Here is a 16,722-nt window from a genome sequence, read left to right as displayed (position 1 = left end):
TGGTGATTGGGAATTCAGTGAGGAAGAAGAAGAAGAAGAAGAAGAAGAAGAAGAAGAAACGCAATGGCGAGGACTAGGGTTCGTGAGCCATCGCGATTGTTAGCTGGTAATACATGCAGGATTCGCCTCAGTGAAATTTTCGGGAGGGCGACCCGGTCTATTTTGGGCTTTTTTCTCATGATGGGTCTTTGCAATGGCGTGCATTACCTTTTTAGGCCTTTTTCTCAACCTCGTATTAGCTCTGATACGATCGTAAGTCGCTTTTTGATTCTCTTCTCTGAAAATTTCACATCGATTCTTGAGTTTGGGCTCTGCTTTTTGGTATAACAATCTGATTCTTGAGATTTTGGTCCGATTTTTGGTATAATAATCTGATTCTTGAGATTTTGAGTCCGCTTTTTGGTATAACAATCTGATTCTTGTGATTTTGAGTCCGCTTTTTGGTATAACAATCTGATTCTTGAGATTTTGGTTCTGCTTTTTGGTAGAATAATCTGATTCTTGAGATTATGGCTCCGATCTTTGGTAGAATAATCTGATTCTTGAGATTATGGCTCTGATCTTTGGTAGAATAATCTGATTCTTGAGATTATGGCTCTGTTTTCTGGTAGAATAATATGATTTTTGGATTTTGAGTGTCTCAATAATTCACATTCCAGAGCACAGAGCAGTGAGTTGAAGGGAATGGGAAAAAATGGAAGAAAATCTTCCATTGTTATTAGAATAAATGTATCAAATGGCAATTGATCTTTTAGGCAATTCTTAGTTTCGCTATCAACCTTTCAAAACTCTTTAAGTTCTTTCAATTAGGTCCCTCACAAAAATAACTTATGTCTTATTCAATTATTAGCTTATCAACATGGTTGGACATGTGGTTTGCCCCTTTGAAGAAATGGATTTTGTTTATGGACAAATGGAGTTTTGAGGATGAATAAGTTGGATCTCGCGTGTCGGTGAATCTGTTTAGGGTCAAATTGAGAATTTCGTAGGACCGAGACGAAAATGAGAATAACTCAAACGATGAGGGACTATTATGTATATTTTGCCTTATGATTATTATTATTTGTTTTTGGGTCCTTGAGAGGCTGATAGGTTATATGTCATATGATGGTCATTAGTGTGTTCATGAGTGATTTCTTCTTTTCAATTCATTCTAATGACACTGAGAACAGGGTGCTTTTGCCCTCTTGGTCTAGGTTGAAATGCTTATGATTTTGTAATGTTCTTTGAACATGCAGGTAGGTTTGGTTGTTGGGAACTTCATAAGGAAACAACTCGATTTATCAACGCTTAAGACGCTGCGTTATATCGTTGACTTTGGTATGATATGCTATATGTTCTCGCTGGGTTTGGAGATGGATCCATACATACTCTTCAAAGCACCTACACGTGATGCTAAAGTAGCTTACGCCGGGATGATTTCGACACTGGTCTTAGCCTGTTCCATAACCCCATTTATCAGTTTTTCAAAGACAAAAGAGATCAGTTTCATCCTCTCCCTCTCAATTGTCCTCTCTAGCACAGCTTCTCCTGTGCTAACCCGTTTGATCACCCGTCTTAAAATAGGCAAGTCGGATATAGGTCGACTTGTTATTGCTGCTGGGATGCATTCTGATTTTATATCCACTCTCATTATCTGTATTGGTTATCTCTTTTGCAAATGTCAAGAGGTACGCCTCTCCACGACACGAGGTTTTCAATTAGGTTTTGTGTTATTGATACAGATGATAGTCGCAGCAAAGGTTTCGCCTGTATTTATGAACTGGGTTAATAACGAAAACCCCGAGGGTAAACCTATGAAAGGTCCTCACCTGGTTCTTGCAGTTGCTTTCATGGCCTTCCTTTGCAGCTGCCCTACTATACTCGGTTACAATCCGATTCTCAGTGCATTCTTAGCGGGAACGTTTTTACCTCGAGAAGGTCGAGTATCGAGATGGGCCATTGGCAAAATTAACTACCTGCTTAGTACCGTTTTCTATCCCATCTTCTTCTTTTGGATGGGGGCTGAATCCAAGTGGAGCGACTTTGAACCTGGACAAATAATGACATGGGTCAGGTTGATTCTTCTTTTTGTCATTGCAACCGTAGGAAAAGTTGTTGGTACTGTGATTGCTGGGGCAATTTTGGGGTTTCATTGGCCTGAATCAGTAGCACTTGGGCTGCTGTTAACCATGAAGGGCCATTTTCACATATACTTGGCCATTGCTGCGAAAACCGTAAGTACCCTTGTACAAGGCTTGTCGAAAAATTATCGATTGCGATTCAGTTTTTTTCAAATGCCCCAACCAGGGTTTCCAAATGGGTTTTGGTTTTAATTTCGTACGTACAGTGCAATAGGCTCTCTTTTCGCTCCCGGCCATCTTTTGTTCGACTGACTTCAAGGTGCCATCGTGGCTATTTGCTCACGTTCTAGGGCAGTTTCGAAAAGCTACCTTCTCTTTCTGATATCTTAATATTCCCCTGGAAAGTAGTGCTCGATCTTGAATGTCGAAGAAAGAGAACTTATAGCACTGTACATACAGGATTAAAAACGAAACCCTAAATTGGAAAGCCTGATTGGGGCATTTGAAACTTTCGTCTTGTTAAGTACTATACTGAAATGATGAACAAATGCAGGCTGGAAAGACGACGACTTCTACGAGCATTGGGATGGTAATTGCAATCTTCTTCACAATTGTGCATGCGCCAAAAGTTGTCGCACATATAATCAAAAGGGCAAGGAAACGTACACCTACGCATCGAATGGCGCTCCAATTGCTTGATCCATCAAGCGAGCTTAAGATCTTGTTATGTATACATGGACTTCAGAACACTGCAGCAGCCATTAACATCATGGAGATTTCTCGGGGGATGGCTAAACCTGGAGTTGTTGTATATCTCACAGACATGATTGAACTTACAGATGAAATAGCAGCCACATTAGTGCAGGTTGAAGGAGAGGACACCCTGACTGTAACTCACGCGGGAGTGAGACAAATGAGAGACCAAATTACTGCTGTGGTTCAGAGCTATGTAGACGAAAATGGAGACGGAATTACACTTGGAAGAATGCTAGCTCTCTCAGCATTCAATTCTATGGCTCAGGACATATGCATTTTGGCTGAGGAATTGATGGGAGCTCTTATCATACTGCCATTTCACAAGAGCCAGCGTGCTGATGGGTCTTTGAGTGAGGGCAATGCGGGTTTTCGCTACGTCAACCGCAAGGTAATAAGTTATTACTGGCAATGCTGCCATCAACTGGTGCATTTCAAGTGTAACACATACAACTACAAGGAAATTGGTTGATTATAGGATGTTTGATGCGAAGAAAGTGAAGGTTATTATAGATTTAACTTTTGAGAATTTTGCGTTTCTTACAAATCTTCTCATCAATGGCTGACACATTTCATTCAAGCAGGTTCTCAGGAATGCCCCATGCTCTGTGGGAATCCTAGTGGATCGAGGTCTTGGAACAGTAGAGAAAATTTCGAGATCGTATGCATCTCTGAATGTGGCAGTCATCTTCATCAGCGGTAAAGATGACCGAGAAGCATTAGCGTATGCAGCTCGAGTAGCAAGGCATCCTGGAGTTAAACTCTCTGTGATTAGATTCTTGGTGGATGCTGCTGCAGAGAATGCTGCAAGAAGAGCTGGGACCTACAGGATAAGTGTTGCTGAGCAGGAAGAGGAAATGAGACTAGACGATGAATGTTTTGCTACTTTTTACGAACGACACGTGGCTGGTGGGCACGTTGCTTATGTCGAAAAGCACCTTGCGAGTTCTGCGGAGACATATTCTACATTGAAATTACTGGAAGGGCAATATGCACTCATAATCGTCGGTCGAGGTGGGAAGGTGAACACGGTGTTAACTTTTGGGATGAATGACTGGCAACAATGTCCAGAACTTGGTCCTATAGGGGATGTTCTTTCGGGGTCTGAATTCTCTGTTAGGACCTCGGTTTTAGTCATCCAACAACACAATCTAAAAGGAGAACTAGATGGACTTGATGATGATTTTTCTATTATGGAGATGTCAAGAAACCGATGAGATTAGTGGCGGGATAGACATTTAGAAGCTAATTGTAGCCTTGGAATACAGTGATTTGTAGAACTCTAGCTGCTGGAAATTATAGAAAAAAAGTGTAGAAATATTGACAGAGTACATAGAATTCTGACCATTTGACTTGTTCTGTAAAACAGTGTTCTCTAACCAGTTGAAAAATAAGGCAAGTTCTCATTTTATTTGTTTGTTCTCATACTTTCAGGACTCTCCCTGCTATTTGTGCCTTGACCACTCCTTTAGGCTCAAATTCGATTAATAATTTAATTAACATAAAAACAGCTGTTCTTTGTTCCTGACTAAATTTCAAGCTTTCATTGAAAGAAAATGGAAGAATATACTGGAGCACTTATGCTCCCCCAACACAGTAGAGAAAACTAACAAAACAAAAGAGGAACCTAAAAAATGCTATAAGTTTCATTTTTGGCATTCCATTTCCGACTGGAATTTTTGGAGTTCAAGCACATATGCAAGGAATTGAAATCTTAAAATGGTCGGATAATAGAACTTTCCCTTGGTTTTCTTCAAGGCAAACTAATAGGTCCTCGAGAACCTAGAAAACGCACCCTGCATCAAGTAATTATTCACAAATGTAAAATAATGGTAATAATGTCATAATCTTTTTTACCCTTTAAATATTTGGACTAATAACTTGTATACCTAAACTTTGCATTAAAGCTTTTTTTTACTGTTAAGTTCTTAGGCTTTATTTAACAAAAACTTCAAACAATTTTAAATGAACTTGTATTAGAGACTACCTGTATCCCATATGTTATAGAGGTTAAAATAAGTGTTCTAAAATCTAGATTACATTAAATATGAACATTTAACAAGACCACACAAATTTTTATGCAAGTTTCAAGGATAATCAGTAATTTTAAATATATGAACAGAAACAAAATAAAATAGGCGTAATACCTCTTAGTGCAGAGTAAGCAGAGAACTGTATTCAGTCATAATGAAGAACAAAAACATATTCACGTCACCCAAATTGCAGAAAAAATGGTCGAGGGGGAGCGAAATCATTACCTCGAGCTCATATTTCAAAACGTCAAGCTCCTTATCCAAATCATTGATAGCCTGATTATATGCCTGCATCGGCGAGGACTGGCTAGCCGTCTGTATCTGCCCAACAATGAGATCGAAAGAATCGAACATAATGATATAAAAGAACACCAATAAGAACTTAATGGCCAATTGTAATTTAATAAAAAACAGACGATATAAAGCTAGAAAAAAATTACGGTATTCAAAAACAATCAGTAACTGCAAAGCTTTTGCCATCCTCAGGGATTTCTAGTTGAGGTTTTCTCCCCATGTGATGGAAGAAGGAGGGGTAATTACCCCTGGCTCGTCTTAAATTGAGAAAATTGTATAAACAAAAGCGAAGATTTTAAAGTTTCCATCATAAGAAGTTAGTGGCAAAATTCTTGATTTACTCCTTCCCAGGGATGTTAGCCCCCAAGAACAACTTAACAGTCTCAAACTAGCGCATGTAACAGAGAATCATGAGAATAAATCAACGCTAGTTACATTATAAAATTTAATCAGTCGTTCTCCTCCAGAGTGTAATCTGCCATTACCAAAGAGAAACATTTCCTAGCAGATATACTCAAAATTCTGTTCAATTAACCATTCATGCAATAGAACAACTAATATACAATGGAAAATTGACCTAAGTACTAACCCGAACAAGTATTCTGTACTTAAGAGGATGAGGAAGCTGGTAGGCAGCAAACAGCACATTATCATCTCTGTGAAGTTGCCTGATTATTCCACCAGAAAAACATATATAAATATACAACCACGTCAATAAACAATAACGAAGAAACTAATCAAAGTCGCCGGAACTTCCAGTTAACAGAAAACCTTACATGCGGATGATGTTTCCGATAGTATGATCCTCTCTCTCTACGATGAAAGTCGCCGCGTTCATGATCTTCGTGTCTCTCTCGTATGAAACCCTACAATGTTCAATAAAATGGACGCCCGTACGGGAAATCACAACAACGATGGTGGTGGTGTGTATATAAAGAAAGCAAAACCGATCGCCGAATGAAACTGATTATGAAAAAGGTTAAGGATTCAAGAATTTACTTCTTGGCGCCCTCGGGGACGACGAAGCGCTCGTAACGATCGGGTACGTTCATCGTTTTTTCTTCTTCCTGAAACTGAACTTCCTCTGAAAATAGCTTTGTGAAGATGGCGACTTGGGGTATTTATACGCGCTCTGTTTCCTCAACGGCTTCCCGCTACGACGCCGTTTTGACAGTCGGAGTAATTCAATGCGCTAACGACATGTCGTTTTGGGTGGGATGGAGTCGTATCGTCTAAGTTGGTAGGGTTGAAGTAATTTTGGTGTCATTTTACTGAGAGGAGGTTGAGTTTGGAGGGACGTGTGCTCGACTTACTCGTGCGGTCTCAAATTTAGCACAGTTGATAACTTCAGGGTTGATCGATATCTAACACAATTTCTTTTATTTTTTAGATTAAACGTCTCGAATGTATCACTCGATTTTTATTACGAAGATGTACCACATTAGGATCCGTTGTTGGCATTTTGTAGAAGTGGCTCGGTTATTCCCATTTGTCTCCCACGATTCTTCCCGTTTAGAAACTCTGGGGAAGGATAGGGGTCGCTAGAGTAAGAAAGGATTTAGTACCGAGAACCAATAATGCGTAGACTAGAAATCCATCGTTCGAGGCCGACCAATTCTAGCAAGAGTTAGTCTCACAGCATTCTCTCCACTTAACGGCTTACACATGGGATAGATTTTATCTCGACTTGTACATACCACTAGACATTAGTGTCGTTTTCAACTTTTGTGGACTAGTAAACACAGAATTTCTTTTAAGTTATATTGCATTCAGTTAGATTTAGTGTACTCGTGGCTTTTGGTCTCACTCGATCGAGCCGTAACTAACTTATAATATGTGTTAGGTTGCTTCTAACAACATTCCATTCTGAGATGACGACATAGTTTCTTCAAGTTCACAGGGATTCTAATGATACTCGATTTCGCTCATATTTAGTTGCTACTTATCTTAGATGATTACCCGTCTCACTTAGTTAAATTACAACTAAATAATAATAATAATAATAATAACAACCACACATATATACATATACATATACATGTACATAGATACATATACATGTACATAGATACATATACATATACACACATATATATATATATAATATTTATTTATTTAGTATTTTTATTTTGTTTAAATACAAAAGAAAATAAAAAAAACAAATATTAAAAATACTATAGTTTAATAGAATAAAAAAAAACACAATTTAGTAAATCAAATCGTATTTAAAAAAAAAAATTATTTGATTTTAGAAAAATACCCTAATTCAAATAAACTTCTAAACTTATGAAATTAGATTTCTTATAGACAATACTTTACCTGGATTTAAATTATATTTTAAATCGTACAAATTGAACGTTACAAAAATTAAAAAATAAAATAATTATTGGAATAAAAGGAGATAAATTATAAAATTAGACTCTATTATTCGAAAAAAAAAATTAAAATTAAAATTTTATAATTTTAAAAGTTAGGTTCATAATTTGATAAATTATTATAAATAATACCTTATAGTTTAATTAAAATTAAATGATACAAACTAAAATTGTAATTCAACTAATATTTTAAAAATATATTTCATAGGTTGAAGTAGGGAAGGTGGGTGACTTTTGAAAATTCGAGTTGAGGGGAGGGGTATTTTGGTAAAACGAAGAACAATTGACCTAATTTAATTGAAAAAGTAGGGCAGTTTGACAAAATTAAAAATGGGGTCTTTCAAAGAGGACGAAAATTTTAGTTGCCCCGCCCTTCATCTTCGCCTCTCGAAAACTCTCTCATCAGTGTCCTAATTTTTTTATAAAATTTTCAATTTTTATATATATATATTTTGGATGGGATTAAAATTTTAGAGGGAGAGAGAAAGAGAGATCCCGAACGCACAATCAAAAATTCAAAATCTCTAAATCTCTCGCAAATATGGCATTTCACGTAGCTTGTCCAATTACATGGTATACACACTTCCCCCTTCTTTTGCTCTAATTTTTTTTCATTCATTCTTCTAATCCTCATTTTACTTCTCTTTTTCTCTCGCTTTCTTTTGGGTTTTATTGGGTTTTTATTGGGTTTTATTCGGTTGTTCTCTCTTCCGTTGCTGTTTTCCCTTTCTTTCTCTCAACTACCCATCTCGTTTTTGTTTTTCGCATTGAAACCTCACATGGGTTTGGTGTATTTGCGTTGTTTAGTCGAAGAATTTGCTTCTGTCCGCTTGGATTTGCTCCGGAGTTGCAGAATGGTAGGGCTAAGAATGAGTTTCTTGATGGGGTTCATAAGGTGGAGGATTTTCTCAAGGATCCTTGGGGAATTAGGGTTAATAAAGATGGAAAGGGAACGACGGTTCAAGTGTGGGTTCCTAAGGTTGCGCCGCCTCCCCCACCAGTGCTGCAGCCTGTTGGGGTTGTCGGTGAGGCGTTTGGTGGAGCTGATGGGGTTGATGAGATGACGGCGGCGATGTCGGCTCAAACGAAGCGTATTGCGCTTCAGCGTAAGGCTGCTGCTGCTATGATTGCTGCTGAGGACTACGCCAGACGGTTTGAGTCTGGGAATTTAGTGGTGAGGATTTGTAATTTGTATCGTTTTCTTTATCATGTTGAAGATTTTGGCTAGTTGAGTATGTCTTTGTTGTGACAATTATCGTTGAGTGTGCAGTTTTTGTTTGTTCTTTGTTGTTCTGATACTCAATTTAGCTGATAAGAACTGGCTGCTCAAGCATTTTAGGTTATTAGAGGCACTACTATTGGAACTTTTATGGGGAAAGTTCATTAATAACTCATTTTTTCTTAACCTTTGGGATACTTGGACATGTTTTTGGACATATCAGGTGTTCTCTCCTTGTTACTATCCACAGATTTGTATTTGGCTTTAGTGAGAAATTTAGTGAAAATACGAAAAAATGTACGTAACGAGTAACGCAGCTGATGGTGGAGAGTATACATTTAGTTTGGTTTTACTAGATCAGTGAATGACCTTTACTATGGAGGGGTACCTTTTGCGTTTTTTCATAAATTTCGCCGAATGCACATTATAAGGATAGGTTTTTGAAGTGCCCTGTAAGCTGCGGTCGTAATCATGTTTTTCTCCCTTCAAACAGGATGCCTCTGGTAATCTCGTGGAGGAAGAGCAGGGGCAATCCAACATCAATGTAATGTGTAGGATATGTTTTTTTGGTGAAAATGAATCGAGTGAGAGAGCAAGGAAGATGCTTTCGTGCAAAAGTTGTGGCAAAAAATACCATCGCAGCTGCTTGAAATCCTGGGCTCAACATAGGGGTAAGGCTACTTCGTTATAGGACCGTTTTGAGACTCGAATTTTTTAAAAATTTGTTATGGGTTTGTCTGCAGATCTATTTCATTGGAGTTCATGGACCTGCCCTTCCTGCAGAGCATGCGAGGTAACGAGCTACATGCAACATTCCTGTATTCTTTTCCCTTCGTCGGTTTCACTAATCTATTAGAGATATGTCTATGCAAAGTGGCACATTCTTATTTAGTAGCCTGATAGCCTCTTTAACTTCGAGTCGTGAGCATTTTAATTGGGTTTAAATTACAAAATCGAAGGGGTGGTACTTCAAGCTACAACATTTCACAATACTTGGTGCATCTGAAATCATCGATCGAACGGATTTTCTTCATTTCATGTTTGAATCCGATAATTCACGTGATCAGGATTGAATGCAGATAATAGTCCATTAAATGAATTAGTGAATGTTATAGTAAAACAAATGGCTGGGAGAGTAATCTTCTAGTTACTTCAAAATGATAGAATATTGCTTAAGCATTCTCCTCGATACTGAATGAATCTCAACTGCTTAAAATTTTGGCATTTAACTCGAGACATCTAATCGAGATGCGTAATATTGCTCCTTAGTAATTGAAGAGATTAGAGCACATTGTCATTTGATTTAAATAAACTTTGCTTTATGAATATTTTCTTAGGTATGCAGAAGAACTGGTGATCCTAATAAATTTATGTTCTGCAAAAGGTGCGACGGTGCGTACCATTGTTACTGTCAGCATCCTCCTCACAAGGTAGGGGCGGCTTTCCCGTTCTTGAGTTGTATATTTCGATCAAGTAACCTGCGTATTTCTGATGCACATGATTGAATATTGTAGAATGTAAGTTCTGGACCTTATTTGTGTCCAAAGCATACGAGGTGCCATAGCTGTGGGTCTAATGTTCCAGGAAATGGCCAAAGTGTGAGGTATGCACTTCCTTCTCTTGGATGGTCTTGCTGATATTTCTTATTTTTTGTTTCAACATTTACATCTCGATTCTGTTGGTTTCTAAGTTTTTTCTTATCGAAAGGTTCTACATACGTTCACCTCATTGTCTGTTACTCTTAATTTTTATTTAAAATAAAGAAACGCAGTTTTATGTGGTGTAAATGAACTACTTTTGTCTGGTCTGTTATTCTCTTATATGCACTTCGCTGTTAATAATTCAACTAAACTCGAGTGATCTGGCTAACCTGCTGCGATAGACGATTAAGCTTTTCCGTTCAGTTTATCAATCTCAATTTCAGTTTGAATGTTGCAAGATATTTACTACCAATGATGCTTTTTTTAAAATTTGTCTTTTAATTAAGTCGTGTCGACTAATTAACAACATTCGAAGTTTGCATAAGGTGGTCTAGACCCCTACGATTATATATAGAAGGCAGTTAATTAGTAATACTCTTCATAGTAACGTGCATATGCATCGCTATGAGTTTATTTCCATCGGCATCAGGAAGGAACCTGTTTGTTTTGAGTTTTCATAAGTTGAACTGTTGAAATGCAGGTGGTTTCTGGGATATACATTTTGTGATGCATGTGGCAGATTATTTGTAAAGGGGAACTATTGCCCTGTGTGTTTGAAGGTAATATAATTTTCAAACACGATATGTTAGGATCTTAAGTCGAAGTTTGGAAAGTTCAGTTTCTGTGGTTAAATGTATTGACCACCAATAGGCTGTCGCCTTCTTGGTCGACTCCGGTTACTCTCTGTAAACTTGCGTGTTCTTCATTTTAGGTTTATAGAGACTCGGAATCGACTCCGATGGTTTGCTGTGACACTTGCCAGCGCTGGGTACATTGCCAATGTGATAGTATCAGGTTCTTCCCTGCCTTTGTTCCTTACTTTTGCACTTCTTTCCTTTTACTGTCCATGCTCATTGTTTGCCGCTAATTATCAGACACCACTTTTCCGACTTTTTGGAATTAAACGATCTATATTTGCTATTGGGAGTCCATTCTTCTATCTGTTAACCGAGTTCCACGTCTGGCATCGGTGTTTCTTACAAGTAATAACCACTCGAACTTGAAACTAAATAATCGAAAGCCTAGATGTTCATAGTGGTGGTAGCTGTGGTAAGCTTATGGATTGCACAGCAGGTTCGCACCACTGTTGCTTTCCTTTGACACCACCGCGATAGTCATACAGATGGTGTCATTGGTCGGTAGTCTAGAATTGTTCCCTTGATGTTATCATCCGATTTGTCTTTAGCTGTAGACGAGCAGTAACATCGTCTGTCGTTTCCTTACGAAATTATTACAGCATGTTACCGAGTTAACTTTACTGAGTTCCTGTTTCCATGTGTTTTTAGTGCACGCGTTAATGATGAAATCGCTGTTCTCCATTTTCTAAATCTTCTCGTTACACTTGCTAAGTTTAGTTCTTTTGATTTTTACAGTGATGAAAAATATTTACAGTTTCAAATGGATGGGAATCTCCAGTACAAATGCACCGCATGTCGTGGAGAATGTTATCAGGTTTTCTTCACACCGCGAATCCGTTCCCCCTATTGTAGACGCTTACAGGAGATAGATGGTTTAGATTTATGTTGTTCTTGAGTCCTAAAACTTTATTTTGTAGGTTAAGAATCTGGATGATGCTGTTCAAGAGATTTGGAGAAGAAAGGATGACGCCGATCGTGATCTAATTGTTAATTTGAGGGCTGCTGCTGGATTACCCATTCAAGAAGAAATATTTTCGATTTCACCTTATTCCGACGACGAAGAAAATGGTCCTTCTGTTATTAAGAACGAGTTTGGACGTTCAATAAAGCTGTCTCTGAAAGGGTTAGGGGACAACAAAGTGCCCAAGAAGAGTAAAGATTATGGGAAAAAATCGTCGAATAAGAAGTATTCAAAAGAAAAAGTTTCTCAGACTCCCGTAGCCGATCAGTCTGAACTAGAAGAGCATAACGATGTTCAACAATACGGATTTGGCGAAGGTAACGACAAAAATGGTGGTTTGCAACCCCAAAATAATAAAGGCACATATTCATCTCCTGTTGCTGGTAGTCTTGGCCACCATGAAGGAATGTGCTCTATTAATCAACCAGGGGTGTTGAAACACAAGTTTGTGGACGAGGTGATGGTAAGTGACGAAGAAAGGACTTCAAAAGTTGTTCAAATCAAGGCCAACAAGACTCCTGGTTTGGAAACTGGAGAAGATGCAGGAAAACACGCCAGTAAGTCGAAGACAACGAAAGGAAAGAAGCTAGTAATAAATCTAGGTGCCCGGAAAATTAACGTAGCTAATTCCCCAAAGTCGGATGCTTCGAGCTGCCAAAGAGAGCAAGATTTGGTTACCTCAAATGGTATGGTTTCTAGAAAGACTTGATAAGCTCACAGTGGTGTATTTACGTTAAATATGATGAAATGTTGGATCGAAATTGTATTGTAGGATTTAATTTGTAGTTCTCTTCTACGTGCAGGAGACAAAGTCGATAACTCGAGTCAATCAACAGGACCGAAGGCGGTTGAAACGGAGAAGAGCCTTCCTAGCTATGGGAAAGTTAGATTTGGATCTTCCGACACGAATTCTGCATTTGGCAGGACAAATACTGCCAGTGGATCTGAAGTTGGTACTCCAGATGGCCCTCGGGTATTTTCTCGTAAAAGAAACGTGGAAGGAAGCACACCTGCAGTTGGTTCTCTCAGCGACGTTTCCACGGTAAAAGAAGAGAAGGTAGCTTCAGGAAAGCAACACGAAAGTGGATCCCATATATGCAATGATGGAAATGATGATAGTTCTCAGACACCTCTACCACAGTCTTTGCCCAGAGACTCGAAACCTTTGTTAAAGTTCAAATTTAAGAAACCGACCCTCGAAAATCAAGCTTCTTCTCACGAGGAAGAAAGAAGTCTTGTCAAAGGCCAGCGGTCGAAAAGGAAAAGACCATCGCCCTTAATGGAGAAAATATACTTCAATGAAGTCGAAGACATGGCACGGTCTCGTCAAGATAATTTGTTGGATGAGATCATGGATGCTAATTGGATTCTCAAAAAATTGGGTAAAGATGCAATTGGAAAGAGGGTTGAAGTCCAACACCCATCAGACAAGTCATGGTAAGTGTTCTTTTCCTCTCTATCTACTAAACCCAGAAAGGGTATTAGTTTATACACTTCTAGCTATCTAAACGGATCTGTTGGCATTGGCTAATGATATTACCATTTTAAATGATCAAGAAGTCATTTTCTTAGGATGATTCTATGAACATAACGTTGTTAAAGAACATTTTCTCTTTGATTTTTGTACAATATGAACTCCAAATCTCCAATTTCTGTATTTGATATGATGTTCAGGCAGAAAGGAGTGGTTTCAGACATGATCGATGGCACATCGACATTATCAGTCGAGGTCACCCTCGACGACAACAGAGTAAAAACGTTGGAACTTGGGAAGCAAGGGATTCGGCTCGTTCCTCTTAAGCAAAAGAGATCGAAATCATGAAGGCGGGTGAAGAGAGGCAGTGTGTAACTAATATCAAGTGGGATTTTCTTCTCCATTGTATATGCAGTGTATATGGAGATGTGATTCTTTAGAGGATTTGAAGGAGAAAGCAAACAGTGGCTTTCTGGTTGCTTCGTGTGGAAAGCTGATCTCTATCTAACTCAACCAGATCCTGTAATCCCTTGCAGAACAAGAACTGGGTAGCTCACTTCTCTTGTAGTTCTATTAAGCTCTCTGCCATTTTGATAAATTTATAAAGTTTTAATTCTTCTAGGATAATACCATTGTCATAGAATAGGGAATGAACAGTCGGCCTAAATGGCCATTTGGGTTGTATTGGGTAGAACTCTTGTTCAATGAAAGTATGAGATTTTTTTAATTTTATTTTTATTTTTATTGTGGTTGATGAATGTCTGCTTCTAAATCTTTTAACCCACCGAGCACTCACCGAGCAGATACTGTCTTCTCTAGGCTTTCCTTCAAGGTTTTTAAAACACATTTGCTAAGGAGAGGTTTTCACACCCTTGTAAAGAATAAACGAGCTTCCTCTCAAAGTTTTAAAGCACGTCAGCTAGGGAGAGGTTTCCACACCCTTATAAAGAACAAAGAATGTTTTGTTCTCTTCTCCAATCGATGTGGGATCTCACATTCAACGTCCAACCGTGCTAGCTACATTAGAACAAAACACACGTTTCTTTATCTTTTTTTTTTTTATTGGCAAACACAAGTTTTGCAGGTCTAGAACTTTGCTCAACAATCCCATCTCCCAGAAGTGAACATTATCCTATATTATGCATTTGTTTGTACAACCAACAAATAATCAAGTTACAAAATTTAACATGCTTTATACGACTACCTACCTTAAAGCGAAAAAGAAAAATTTGAAACTACTTCACTGATTATACTGGCGGCGGTGGCAAGTCTAGTAGGAGCCAGAATCCAACACAGTCCTCTGAATCCAAGTCGTCTTGTATGGCAAGAAAATGCAAGCCTCCACAAGCCTTTTTTGCTGCTTCCCAAGCTTCAGCCTCAGCAGTTGTCACTGGATTTTTTTTATAAGTAGCATAGACATATCGAGTCGAGATCCCAACGGATAGAATCAAACAAGCACGAGAGGTATCAGCTTCAACTGAATATACTTCCATTCCATTAATCCAAGCTGTGGAATGATACAAAAAGAGATCAAATGGCAGATTGTTTATACTCATCGTACTGCGAGTATTGTTTGGGGAACATGTATGAAACAGAGTTCAATTTCTTACATTACAAAATCTTCGTGATGGACGATATGATTATCAAGAAATATTTTATACTGCAACGAACTAATCGACTCGGAAGATTGAAATTAGAATGATTAAGGAGTTTGTTGTGAATCATTTGTTTATATATGTTCCGAATCACCAAATCTCAACGGGTTTTAAAGTGGTGGTATACCTGCCAATGGTTGAGCTCGTGAAGATGCAACAGACAACCCTGGGATCATTGTATTGTCATCAATTTCGATCCCCAGTAAATCCAGATCAAGACTGGAGCCAAACATAAAACTTGCATTCAAGTTTGAGACCTCCTCTTGAACAGCTGAGAATCAATGGAGGATCAAATTATTATTGGAGAAACTATAAGAACAATAGGCAACATCCTTTAGTAAAGCAGCAACTCTTCAGCCATGTTTAGAGTCACCACAAAATAAAGAAGAAAAGCTATTGGTTTACCTGAAAAGGGCAATTGAACAAATGCCCACCTCTCCCCGAAAAGATTGTCTGGGAGTTCCATTGGAAATGGATTATCTAATGCAAGGAGGGGCTTAGACCCTTTCTGAAAACCTGGATGACGCGTGTAGACGGTCTCGTATCGTTCTTCCAGCCATAAAAGCAGGGAAAGACACTGATAGAGCAATGGAAAATCTTGAGCTCAGAGAGTTTAATCCATAATCTAAATCCAATCTACTTCACCAAGAAACTGAATTGAATATAACACCTATAAATTCATATACCCTTTTACTTGGAATGGGCTTTACGCCAAGCTCGGTACATGCTTTTGTAATAATTGTCTGCATCTGTGACCTATAATCCCATCAACATTTCTATCATATGAAGACAAAGACACCATTCTCGAATAAATTGCTACTCAATCATAGGTTTTTTTGCACAAATTCAGACACATTTTGAAGTTGAAATGCATAAACACAAGATTCATCCAAATGAGCTTAATCAATCAGAACATGTACCTGAAGAAGCGGATTTTCTCTGGTAATGGCACCCCCAACTCTTCAGTAATCGAAGAAATCGCATCTCTCAGAGTAATGCTATTAATAACATTGTTAGGAAAATACTTCGTGTACTGAAGCGAGAGCGAATTATCACACGCTACAAGCTCCCACACCTTCTTCCCTCTGATATCCAAAATAGGTCTCGAGCAGAAATCCAGCTCCCACTCCGTAATACTCTCAGGATCTGTCTCCGAATCCAAATAGGCCAACTCCAAAGTCGGATCATCCTCAGCCTCATCCTCATCCTCATCCTCGTCCACCGCCACCTCCACCTCATCCGGCACCGAAATCGAGCTTTCCGATACAGAATTCGATCGAAAACGACGGAGTAGTTGTTGATTGATACGGAAATCGGCTGAGAATCTTTTCGCGGTTTTAATCGACTGTGGAAATGGTAACGATCTAGGTTTCGGTTTGCAAAGGTGAAGCCCCCCTGGGGTTCTTATTCTGGTGGGGTTGAAGCTTAAGGTCGCCATGGAAGTGGAGCTCTCTCAGTAAGATAAGCTTTGTAAGAGAGAGAGAGAGAGAGAGAGAAGCCAGTTTTGTTCGTTGTTTTTCCGCCACAAAATATCGTTACTGAAAATCTGCGCCGTAT

The 16,722-nt window shown here is 38.6% G+C and overlaps 4 protein-coding genes across 5 annotated transcripts; 2 read left to right on the top strand and 2 right to left on the bottom strand.

The window, feature by feature from the left end:
• Positions 1-45: 45 nt before the first annotated feature.
• Positions 46-4,225, top strand: LOC111778656 (cation/H(+) antiporter 28-like). The gene is made up of 4 exons (XM_023658604.1): positions 46-252; positions 1,239-2,216; positions 2,617-3,207; positions 3,401-4,225. Exons 1-4 carry the CDS (start codon positions 64-66, stop codon positions 4,031-4,033), a joined length of 2,391 nt encoding a protein of 796 aa, XP_023514372.1. The 5' UTR covers positions 46-63; the 3' UTR covers positions 4,034-4,225.
• Positions 4,226-4,272: 47 nt separating this feature from the next.
• LOC111778657 (DNA-directed RNA polymerases II, IV and V subunit 11-like) lies at positions 4,273-6,216 on the bottom strand. Of its 2 annotated transcripts, none has more exons than XM_023658606.1 (5): positions 6,143-6,216; positions 5,920-6,009; positions 5,733-5,811; positions 5,075-5,170; positions 4,273-4,612 (listed from the first exon to the last, which is right to left on the bottom strand). In XM_023658606.1, the coding sequence occupies exons 1-5, from the start codon at positions 6,193-6,195 to the stop codon at positions 4,580-4,582; spliced, it is 351 nt and encodes a 116-aa protein (XP_023514374.1). In that variant the 5' UTR covers positions 6,196-6,216; the 3' UTR covers positions 4,273-4,579. The 2 variants fall into 2 exon arrangements, with proteins under 2 accessions (XP_023514374.1, XP_023514375.1); XM_023658607.1 differs by having other exon boundaries at positions 5,075-5,164.
• A 1,665-nt stretch (positions 6,217-7,881) lies between these two features.
• On the top strand, positions 7,882-14,246 carry LOC111779329. Its single transcript, XM_023659468.1, has 12 exons — positions 7,882-8,091; positions 8,326-8,692; positions 9,231-9,408; positions 9,481-9,530; positions 10,075-10,167; positions 10,252-10,340; positions 10,919-10,997; positions 11,150-11,232; positions 11,811-11,889; positions 11,993-12,722; positions 12,840-13,473; positions 13,711-14,246. Exons 1-12 carry the CDS (start codon positions 8,060-8,062, stop codon positions 13,856-13,858), a joined length of 2,562 nt encoding a protein of 853 aa, XP_023515236.1. The 5' UTR covers positions 7,882-8,059; the 3' UTR covers positions 13,859-14,246.
• A 374-nt stretch (positions 14,247-14,620) lies between these two features.
• LOC111779328 (protein TAB2 homolog, chloroplastic) lies at positions 14,621-16,703 on the bottom strand. Its single transcript, XM_023659467.1, has 5 exons — positions 16,086-16,703; positions 15,852-15,921; positions 15,571-15,742; positions 15,293-15,436; positions 14,621-15,017 (listed from the first exon to the last, which is right to left on the bottom strand). Exons 1-5 carry the CDS (start codon positions 16,601-16,603, stop codon positions 14,758-14,760), a joined length of 1,164 nt encoding a protein of 387 aa, XP_023515235.1. The 5' UTR covers positions 16,604-16,703; the 3' UTR covers positions 14,621-14,757.
• Between the last annotated feature and the right edge of the window lie 19 nt (positions 16,704-16,722).

This window comes from Cucurbita pepo, chromosome LG17 (assembly GCF_002806865.2).
Source record: "Cucurbita pepo subsp. pepo cultivar mu-cu-16 chromosome LG17, ASM280686v2, whole genome shotgun sequence".
Taxonomy (NCBI): domain Eukaryota; kingdom Viridiplantae; phylum Streptophyta; class Magnoliopsida; order Cucurbitales; family Cucurbitaceae; genus Cucurbita; species Cucurbita pepo.
The sequence above is the reverse complement of the archived record's forward strand: the minus strand, read 5'-3'. Positions and strand labels throughout refer to the sequence as shown.